Genomic DNA, 9703 nt, shown 5'->3' on the forward strand with positions numbered 1-9703 from the left:
TGGTTCCCAGAGGATAACCTGACAGCCTGACATTCCCTCCAGCATTATCAGCAGGTTGACATGTGGTTCAGACTGATATGTCTCCACCATGCAATGTGGTGTATTTGTGAACTTCATCAGGTCAGAATTCCTGATTTTTCCTGATAAACCAAGTGACTTCACTTTATCAGACAGTTTGTTTCTCTGTATGATGAGCATTACAGCCTCACAGAGCCTCTATTTATTTTTGTTCCCTTTTGTCTCTCTTGTAGTGCATTTCTGCTGATGTGTATGGGTCACTATAATGTGAGGTGTAGGAACTTTTGCATCAAAACGTCCCCGATTCCTAAATGTCCTGAAGGCAGCAGGACCCAAACAACTTTATTTGTTATACAGTGAATCACAACGCTGTGTCCCTTTCTTTTAATCCCACACCCCAAACCAGAGGGGGCAAAAAGTCAGCAAAAGAGAAATAAGCTCTGAAAAATGAACAGAGGGTTTTTTGTAACATACAGTCTCAGACAAGGCAAAGTTTTACTGCCAATTAGGCTACTGTTGTTGTTATTATTAGTAGAAGTAATGGTAGTATTACTGCTTTACTTATGAATAGCTACATATAAGAGAAATGATTACAAAATCTTTCTCACCTGAACAGACCACTCCAGCATCCTCACTATGTCCACAGTTGTGTTTCCCAAATCCTCCATGCTGACACTGAGTCAGAGACCTTTCACTTCCTGAACAGGCCACATCATCAAGCCAGATTTGACCCGTTCCTTCACCAAATCGGGCCGACTGAGGGGCACTCAGTGCTCCACCACAGTCCAGCTTCCTGCACACCACCTCAGCATCATTTAAGTCCCAGCTGTCATCACAGACTGTTCCCCAGGTGTTGTTGTGATAGATTTCAACTCTTCCAGAGCACCGAGTAGACCCGGACCCAGCTAGTCTGATCAGAACACCTTCATTGCATGTAAGACATAACAGAGAGTATTTTAAAGACCAGTGTTGGGCAAGTTACTTCAAAAATGTAATGCATTAAAGATTACTAGTTAGTGTCAACTGAGAGTAATTAGTTAGATTACAATATTACTGTCTCTGAAATGTAATGCTTTTGAGTAACTTTCACTGCTGTTTAATTGGCGCATTATGCTCATAGTAAGATGTGCCTGCATATGTGGGTTTGTCTCTCCATTAAAAAAACTTGCTCTGCACATTTACGCACGAAGTACAGCAGCATAACGCTGTTGATTACTTGAATCTCCCGACACTCCAACAGGATCAGTCAGGATGAACTGACAGCAGCCTCTCTGATCATGAAAGTAATTTGTTAAAGCTCAGACACACAGCCTACAGAAATCTATTTACACATGATCCATCAGATGAGCTACTGTCTTATTTAGAAGAGCTGAGCTCCCCCGTAGTTTGCATCCTGCTCATGGATTTGTTTTTCTGCTGCCGAAATGTTTGTTGGTGTTGGTGAATTATTAAAAAAACAAAACATCACTTGATTTCGGCAACAATACAAACTAACATTACTGTACGCATGACACAGGAGAATGAACTGACCTGCAGCAGGTGAAGAAGCGGTCAGGAGGAAAAAGACTGTGGAACAGAAGAAATGACATGGCTCATTACATTCAGTAAACTGAAAAGTGCAGAAATGAAAGTTTTCCTTGTTTCTGTTTTAGATTCCCGTGTTTATTTTAATGATAGGAAGTTTTTTAAATGGCCTTAAGAGACTTCTGTTCTATACAATACAACAACCCTGCTGTACAAAAAAGCTGCTTTTCAAATAAAATTTTGGAAAGTCTGTCTTACCAAGGGCCAAATAGCGAAGGTTTCTCTGCTGTATGCTCCCCATAGCTGACATGACGGCTGCTCTGTGTCACTTATCAGTAGCGCATGGAAACATTTCACATAGTTTACCCTTCCCAAAACACTTCCTCTTTCTGGTGTTTTTTTCTTCACCAACCAAAAACTGCAGCACTGAAGCACCACACACATCTATCAATAGTTCTGGACATTGAAATAGTTTTTGATCAACACAAAGATCCAAAAAACGCTGCCTGCTTTATCTCCTCCGGATACGTTTCCATTTTGTGTGTAAACTCACTAAGCTGTCACCTCTGTAAATGTATTCATCTGTTTTTATGTATTATGGCATGTAATTGTTTACAGAATAATAAAGAGGTCAGTGGTATTTTTCCAACTGTGATCTGATTTTATGAGGCACACAAGTCTTCGAGAAGCGAAAGTGAAAGGAGTTGGTACCAGCGTTCCATTACGGCTGCACCGCGGTTGCCGGAGCTCATCGCGGCCATAGTTACTAATAATAATAATGCCTTACATTTATATAACGCTTTATGATTGAAACTCAAGTGAAGTGGGGGGGAGGGGGGGCCCATTTAGCGCCAGAACGCCTATCACTCATCAGCTTGAGGCAGAGAAACATCAAGCAAATTACTACAGGGATGATGGCCAGATGGTGAAAGCCAGGTTGGGAATTTTGTCATGACACCAGGGAACCCCTTCTCTTTGTACTCTTTGGATCTTTAATGACCACAGTGAGTCAGGACCTCGGTTTATTGTCTCATCTGAAGGATGGCATCTCTTACAGAACAGTGTCCCCATTACTGCCCCACCAACACCTCTTCCAGGAGCATCTTATTTTTCCCAGGAGGCCCCCCATCCAGGGACTGGCCAAGACCAAACCTGCTTAGCGTCTGTCATTCAGCAGTAGCAGGGTTTACATTGGTATGGCTTGGTTACTTTTTTTTTCAATTGCTTGAACACTATAACCAGACTATTGAACAAAAACTTCAAAACCATAAAAAGCACGCCCATTTCTCTAAACTCTACTCACAAATCCCTTCATTTCTCATTGCCTGCACCATGAGGTCACTGACAAAACACTGACATTCAATATTGTTAATCAGAAGCTTCAGCAGAAAGATTAAAGGGCCAGAGTCAGTTCATTCAATTGTAGCAGGTCTAAAGCTACGTATAATTTTAATACAGTTATGAAAATTAATATTTCCAGGAATATTAATTCATACCTCGAAACCAGGGGCACCACCTAAAGATTTGCTTGTCTGCCCAAGGCTTTAGGTCCTTGAGTATAGCTTGATAATTACACGAATTTCTGGTAATTCATTAGTTATTAATGGTTCAGTTATTCTGAAATTGTAAACTTTAGTCAACCAGTCAATCTCAAATCTGAAAAACAGAAGGTAATGAACAGAGTATGTTAGGCTCGATGGAATTTCAGTTTACATTGTAGAGGGAGAGGATTCTACGAGGATGAGGGAACGAATGGTCAGAAATTACGTTGCAGATTTAGTTTGAATAACCTAGGGGTTTATTAACTGTAGATGAGGGCCAACTAGAGAACACCAACGAGTCACAGAGTGTAGTTTGTTTTGCCTTACTTTTGTCGCAATTCCTTGTAGCAAAGGCTCAGTGCCAGTTGGCTTGTGGATGTTGTCCTGGCCAAACATGGTTTGGTTCTCATGGTTCTTCTAGTTTTCAAACATCACTAACAGGAATAACAACAGGTCATTACTACTAAACTTAGAGGCAAACGTCACTACTCACTTAGCAAGGTTTATTATTTAAACAGACCAAACACAGTTTATAATGGAACCTTTGTTGGTTCGAGAAACACAGGGGTTGTTAGGGTCTTCTCTTTTGCATTCCTGGCTTATCACATTTGCACATCGGCTAAAGAGAGAAGGGAGTGGTGTTTTATGGCTCAGTGTTCTGTGGGAAAAAGAGTCAGGATGAGGCCAGACAGGCGGTACTATTGATGTCCGGAGGTGATCTGTGGAGAGAGAGGGGTCGGGCAAACCCCTTTGCTGTCCTGCTAAGTGTCTCCAGTGACACGTTTATGGTGAGAGAGGTTACTAAGGCTCTTTGAATACACAATCCTTAAGTGATGCATGTCTGATTGAGTCTCGGCAGGTCCTCACCAAACACCAGGTGATGTCTCTGGTTTTTGCATGTAAAAAGGCCAACTCCAGGGGAGGAAAACTCCCCCCTTTTTGGCACTATCTGACCTCACCTCCCTTTTTGAGTGAGGCTGGTTGATTCTACAACACAGTTTAGGAACAATGGATCCAGAGAAATCTGAAGGAAGACAGAGGACACCAGAGAGGTGGAAGAGGAAGAAGAAGAGGAGGAGGAGGTGGAGCAGGAGGGAAATGGAGAACAAGAATCTCTGGCCTGTCTCAGACCGGACGCTGGGGCAGAATAATTAGTTGTTTGGTGTGTTGTACTGTACAGCACACTAAGGAATAAAAAATGTTTACATTTGTTGTTTCTTTTCTGTTCATCACATGAAAAGTTTTTTTAGGGGGAGAACCACAAGCAACATTACTAATAACAAGTTTTTGTAGTATTGAATTACAAGCAATCGAGAAAAACTGTAATGCTTGTGAGTCCACCAAACGGAGCTTCAGCGCGTCCCATAAGTGGCTCTCCGCTCCGCAGAACAGATCGAACCAGACAGAAAGCCATAGGCCTAGAGAATCTGGTCAATTTTTTAAATATAACACCCTGTGCAGATTCCCGATCATAAAACAGCAATAAATACTGTTAAATCAGACAAAGAAAGAAACCATAGCCTACTTAATCATAGCAGAAGCACAAAAAGCACTGATTACCAAATAAACAAAATCTAAACATTTACGTTTACTCATTTGGCAGACGCGACTTACAATTACAACAACATACAAGCATCAACAGAGCATCAAATACAGATCTACAACTGACAATACATACTAGTAAGAGCAGCAATAAATACTAGTAAGAGCTCATAGTACATATCACATCAATGGGGTAAATACCTATGGAAGGAAGTAAGAGTTAACAAAAAGTGCAATCAATACAAGATAATTGTAGGGGATAGAAGAAGAACATATGAAAACTAAAACATAAAGGAAAAAAACACTAAAAGGAAAAGTATTATAATTTGTCATCTCTAAATTGTTCCCAGTCTGCTAATTCATGCCACATTACAACAATCACATCCACTGAATAAATTATTGGAAAATGTGCAAGGGTTTTTTTTGTCAGTGGAACAGGGATTGGGGCAGGGGGTTTATTGTCTTCAGGTAAGATGAAGGCTGTAAAATAAATAGAAAACAGTATTACGTTTTTAGGACCATGAAACATTGGGGGCTTAGCCCAGCCCATAAAACTTCATATCTTCACATAATAATTGACCCCCACCACCCCAAAGTTAAGTCTGTAAAGCAGTAAAGCGACAGTAAACATCCTCTACTTATAGAGCACAACAACACTATTTACTGTCTCATTTTGATGTTGCTAAATTGTAATGTCAAGTGTCTAATTATAATAATATAACAACAAAACTGCTACAGTATGAACAGGGGGGTCTGGCGGTAGTCCCCCAGAAAATTGTGAGTGTGAAACACTTAATTTCCTGCATTCTGGTGTTTTTCTGTACCAATTTCTGCCTTTTCTGCATCAATTTATTGTGGAAATTATTTATGTAAATGGACACGCGAAATTCAGGTGTTGCTCAATTGTGGTGAATATTTAAGAACATAAAACAATCTAAAACTGTAACAGAAAATAATGCAGAGCAGTTCTCAGCTTTCAGATATTTTTCTCCTGTAGATCAACTTTTAATATCATCACTGCTGAGTCAACACACAGGCAGGCGTGACTGATTGAGGTAACCTCTTTAAATGTGCTTTATACCTCATCAATAATAAATTAAATCATTCTAATTCAGTTATAAACTCCTGGACTTTAATAGCTCCTGTGTTCCAGGTTATCTGCTGATGTTCAAGTTCTGCACATTCAGAATCTATCTGGGTTCTATGACATTTCCAGAATAAAGGAATATTTTGAGAGGTCTAACAGGATAAATCATCATAAACTTCGTAACAAATTCGCGGTCCACCTGCGTGCCGCACAGTGTGGAAGGGATCCATACCACGGATTCTGCAACCTGTTGCACCACTACTATCCATGGTAGTGTGGTGATTTAATTCTTTCATGTTTTGTTGTGCAGGATCACACCCTATGTGTCCACATGAGGAAAGGTCAAGATAGGCTATCAGAGTAAAAATGTCTAGACTAGGCAACTTGATGAGTTTATTTTTTTAAGTAGCCCATTAAAATATTGCTGCAAATGCAGTGAAGAAGCTTATTATCTCTAATTTAGCTATTTATACAATTATTTTCCCTTTTAAATCTCCATGAAGGAGTTGATAAGATCACTTTAAAATATCACTTTTGCTGCCCAGCCAACTTTTGGTACCTGTGCCTTTTATTATGGAAATGTAGCCAACCAAACCGCTTGCTTTGCAGTAGCACAGGCAGCCAAAACAATCTGATTATTCCTGAAGCATCTAAATAATCTTCACAACGCAAAGAAATATTGTGTCAGTAACACAAGAGCAGCACGTTGTTGATACAGAGGAAGCTGTGCGTCATGTGTAAAACCCAAACAGAACTATTTTATCCACCATATTTTCTCTCTCTCTCTATCTCAAGTAACAGCAGAACAAGGAAAAGTATGTAATATTGAGGCACTTTTCTGCTCCAGCCACCAGCAACTTTTTTTCCCTCCCTCATCATTTCTATTGACTACATTTTGTCCGCGACTGATGTGGACTGTGAGTGATTGACTGGTCTCTTATTAAATTGCCTCCTATAAGCCAGTTCCGAAATCGCTTGTGCCCTAGACAGCTGGAAACACAATTGTTGCAGCTGGCATTAGCTAACTAGCTTCTGTAAAATAGCCTAGCACTCACTCCACAAGAAATAATAACATTTACATTACATTTATCCGACACTTTTATCCAAAGCGACTTACAATTGCTATACATGTCAGAGGTTGCACACCTCTGGAGCAACTAGGGGTTAAGTGTTTTGCTCAGGGACACAATGGTCAATGTCTTGCAGCGGGAATCGAACCCAGATGGCCCAAGGCAAGCATCTTTTCTAAGCGCCATTACCACCCAAATAAAACAACAAATGTTAAATTATGTATGCGAGTGTACAGCCTTTGAAGTCAACAAAATATACTTTTATATTATATATTTTTAAAACTAACTCTAAAAATGTAAAACTCTATCAAAGTATCCGAATATCCTTCAAAATAAAAGCACGAGACTGTCACTGTATGCCAGCACTCGAGCTGATTGGCTTATTGTGAGGCCAGCTTTTATTTCAAAGGCTGCAACGCTGAAACGAAAATAGGGTACAGACAAGCGCCTTTGCTTGATAAGTTATCAGTTGTGCGATGTCTCAGTTAATATCTGCCCATATATTTGCCGTGATTTAAGGCGTCAAAAATCTAAAAATCAATCTAAATAACGACAGGATCGACGCCCAGGAGAAAAGAGATTAACATACAATGAACTGCCGATTCTGTCCCCCTCCCTCATCGTTCACCCAGCTTAAGCAGTCACACACACATATGGTAGACCTGCCTACAGCAAGCAACAGTTAATTTAACCTTACTAACGAACATGAATGTTGGATTAGGGTTTTTGCTCACTCAAAATGACCCAGAATTACTTTAAAAGAGAGCCTTCATTAAACGATCAGCCCCCAAAAAGACACCACTAATGGCGCACATCAACACGTTAATAATAATATAATAATAATAATAATCCTTATTTGTAGAGCACTTTTCAAAAACAAGTTACAAAGTGCTTCAACAAGTGTAAAGAATAATACAAAAAAAAAAAAGATAAGAGCATGAAAATTTTATATAAAATTAGTAAAATACAATAAAATAAAAGGGATAAAATAAAGTCAAATAAGATCGGGAAAAGCTCTCCTATAAAAGTATGTTTTAAGAAGGGACTTAAAAAAGTTCACTGACTCAGCCGACCTGATTTCCTTGGGCAGGCTGTTCCAGAGCCTCGGGGCCCTGACAGCAAACGCTCTGTCCCCTTTAGTTTTCAGTCGAGACTCTGGAACAGACATCAGACCTCTGCCCGAGGATCTCAAGGTACGTGCTGGTGCGTATGGGACTAAAAGGTCAGAAATATAACAAGGCGAGAGGCCATGAAGAGCTTTAAAAGTGATCAATAGAATTTTCAATTCTAAAACATACTGGGAGCCAGTGTAATGAAGCTAAAATAGGAGTAATGTGGTCATATTTCTTTGTTCTGGTTAAAAGCCTGGCAGCTGAGTTCTGGACAGTCTGGAGTCGATCAATAGATTTTTGGGTTAAACAGGTGAAAAGGCTGTTGCAATAATTCAATTCAATTCAATTCAATTTTATTTATATAGCCAGGCGTGATGAGAGTTAACATTAACTAACAACGTCTTAACCACGGCCGAACTATTAACTGTTAACGTTTGCTTACAATACCAAGAAAACATTAACATTAACTTCCATGACATTTCAAAATTACCTATTATACGCAAAGTGGAGTTGGAGATGAAATTTTTGCTCGTTCACAGCCAGCTCGTTCACATTCAGAGGAGACGGGGCGTTTTGTTTTTTTTAACAGCAGTCAAACTCCCGCTACAAATAAAAATACTGACAATAGTTCCGTAAATTCACAGACCCTCTGTCACAAAGAATGGAGAAGGGGGACATAACCCAATAATGGATGATATTTTGCCCTGACCTAATATTACAAAAACAAAACTCACACAAACCTGGTCAGTTTTAAATCTTCTGAGAAAAAGACAGCTCTTTAATCTCCCTAACTAAGCAGTAGCTCATGAACGTTAAGTTAGCTAACGTTAGCCATAGCAAAGGGAAATTCAAAACGGTAACATTATAACATTTAAAACTACTGCAAAATGTCACTTGGATAACGTACATTTTTCCCAAAAATTACTTACCACTGAAGTTGTAAATTCTTTTTTGACGTTCAGCTTAACAGTTTAACGTCCGTCTCCCGGCCGCGGCAGTTGTTGGAGCAGAGATCAAAGTCCCATAATGCAATTCGAAACGTAAATAAACAGAAATACACCCGTAAATCATGTTCTATGGACAATTTCTGTAAAAATATACAGTCATACAACTGTTAATAAACAGATATTTCTTAGAGTGTAGCTTTTTATGAAATCTCCTTTTGTCTTACCTCTTCGTCACCTGCTAACTCTGTCTGTTTCCTCCCGCCAGTTTCACTCACCTCTGCCTCCCCGTTCGGCCAGCTGGGCTTGCTCTGCAGCCTCCTCCTACTCTCGCCGCCTCCATGACGCCCTCCGGTTCCCCCCTTTGCTCCCCGCCGGGCCGCCAGACACCACATCCTCTCCTCCACGATTGCCAGCCTCCCTCGAACCTCCTGCCCAAGCGCCTTCCGCTCTGACGCTTTAAAGAAACGCTTTTTCCTTTTTTTTAAAAGTTACTACCCACCCTGCCGCAGGAGTCTTCACCGCTGTCTTCAGGTAGGCTATAAGTAACAGCAGCACAAAAGAAACGTAGCCTATTGAGGCACTTTGCTCCCTAAACTTTTCAGCACCACCTTTGCCTTTTGTCACATGTTTTCTATAGGCCAACATGATTTTTGTCCGTGTTTCAACTGTTTAATCATGTCTCATGGGGTGTGTGATTGATTGATTGACTAGTCATTCAAACCGCCTCGCTATGAGCCAACTCCGAAATCACCGGGAAAAAAGTTCTTGTATAATGGCTCCTACGCGTATGAGTGGGGCCCACCACTAGCATACACGCGCAGGCGCATACAACATGAACACATGGACACACACACACACACAC

The 9703-nt window shown here is 40.3% G+C and overlaps 1 protein-coding gene across 1 annotated transcript in view; it reads right to left on the reverse strand.

Moving 5' to 3' along the window:
* LOC123957787 (deleted in malignant brain tumors 1 protein-like) overlaps positions 1 to 9703 on the reverse strand; it is an 86640-nt gene that overhangs the window by 13017 nt on the left and 63920 nt on the right. The window contains exon 6 of the mRNA XM_046030856.1: positions 627 to 941. Coding sequence (XP_045886812.1) covers positions 627 to 941 — 315 coding nt within the window. The remainder of the gene's footprint in view (positions 1 to 626; positions 942 to 9703) is intronic.

The sequence above is a fragment of the Micropterus dolomieu genome, linkage group LG02, assembly GCF_021292245.1.
Source record: "Micropterus dolomieu isolate WLL.071019.BEF.003 ecotype Adirondacks linkage group LG02, ASM2129224v1, whole genome shotgun sequence".
In the NCBI taxonomy this organism is placed as follows: Eukaryota; Metazoa; Chordata; class Actinopteri; order Centrarchiformes; family Centrarchidae; genus Micropterus; species Micropterus dolomieu.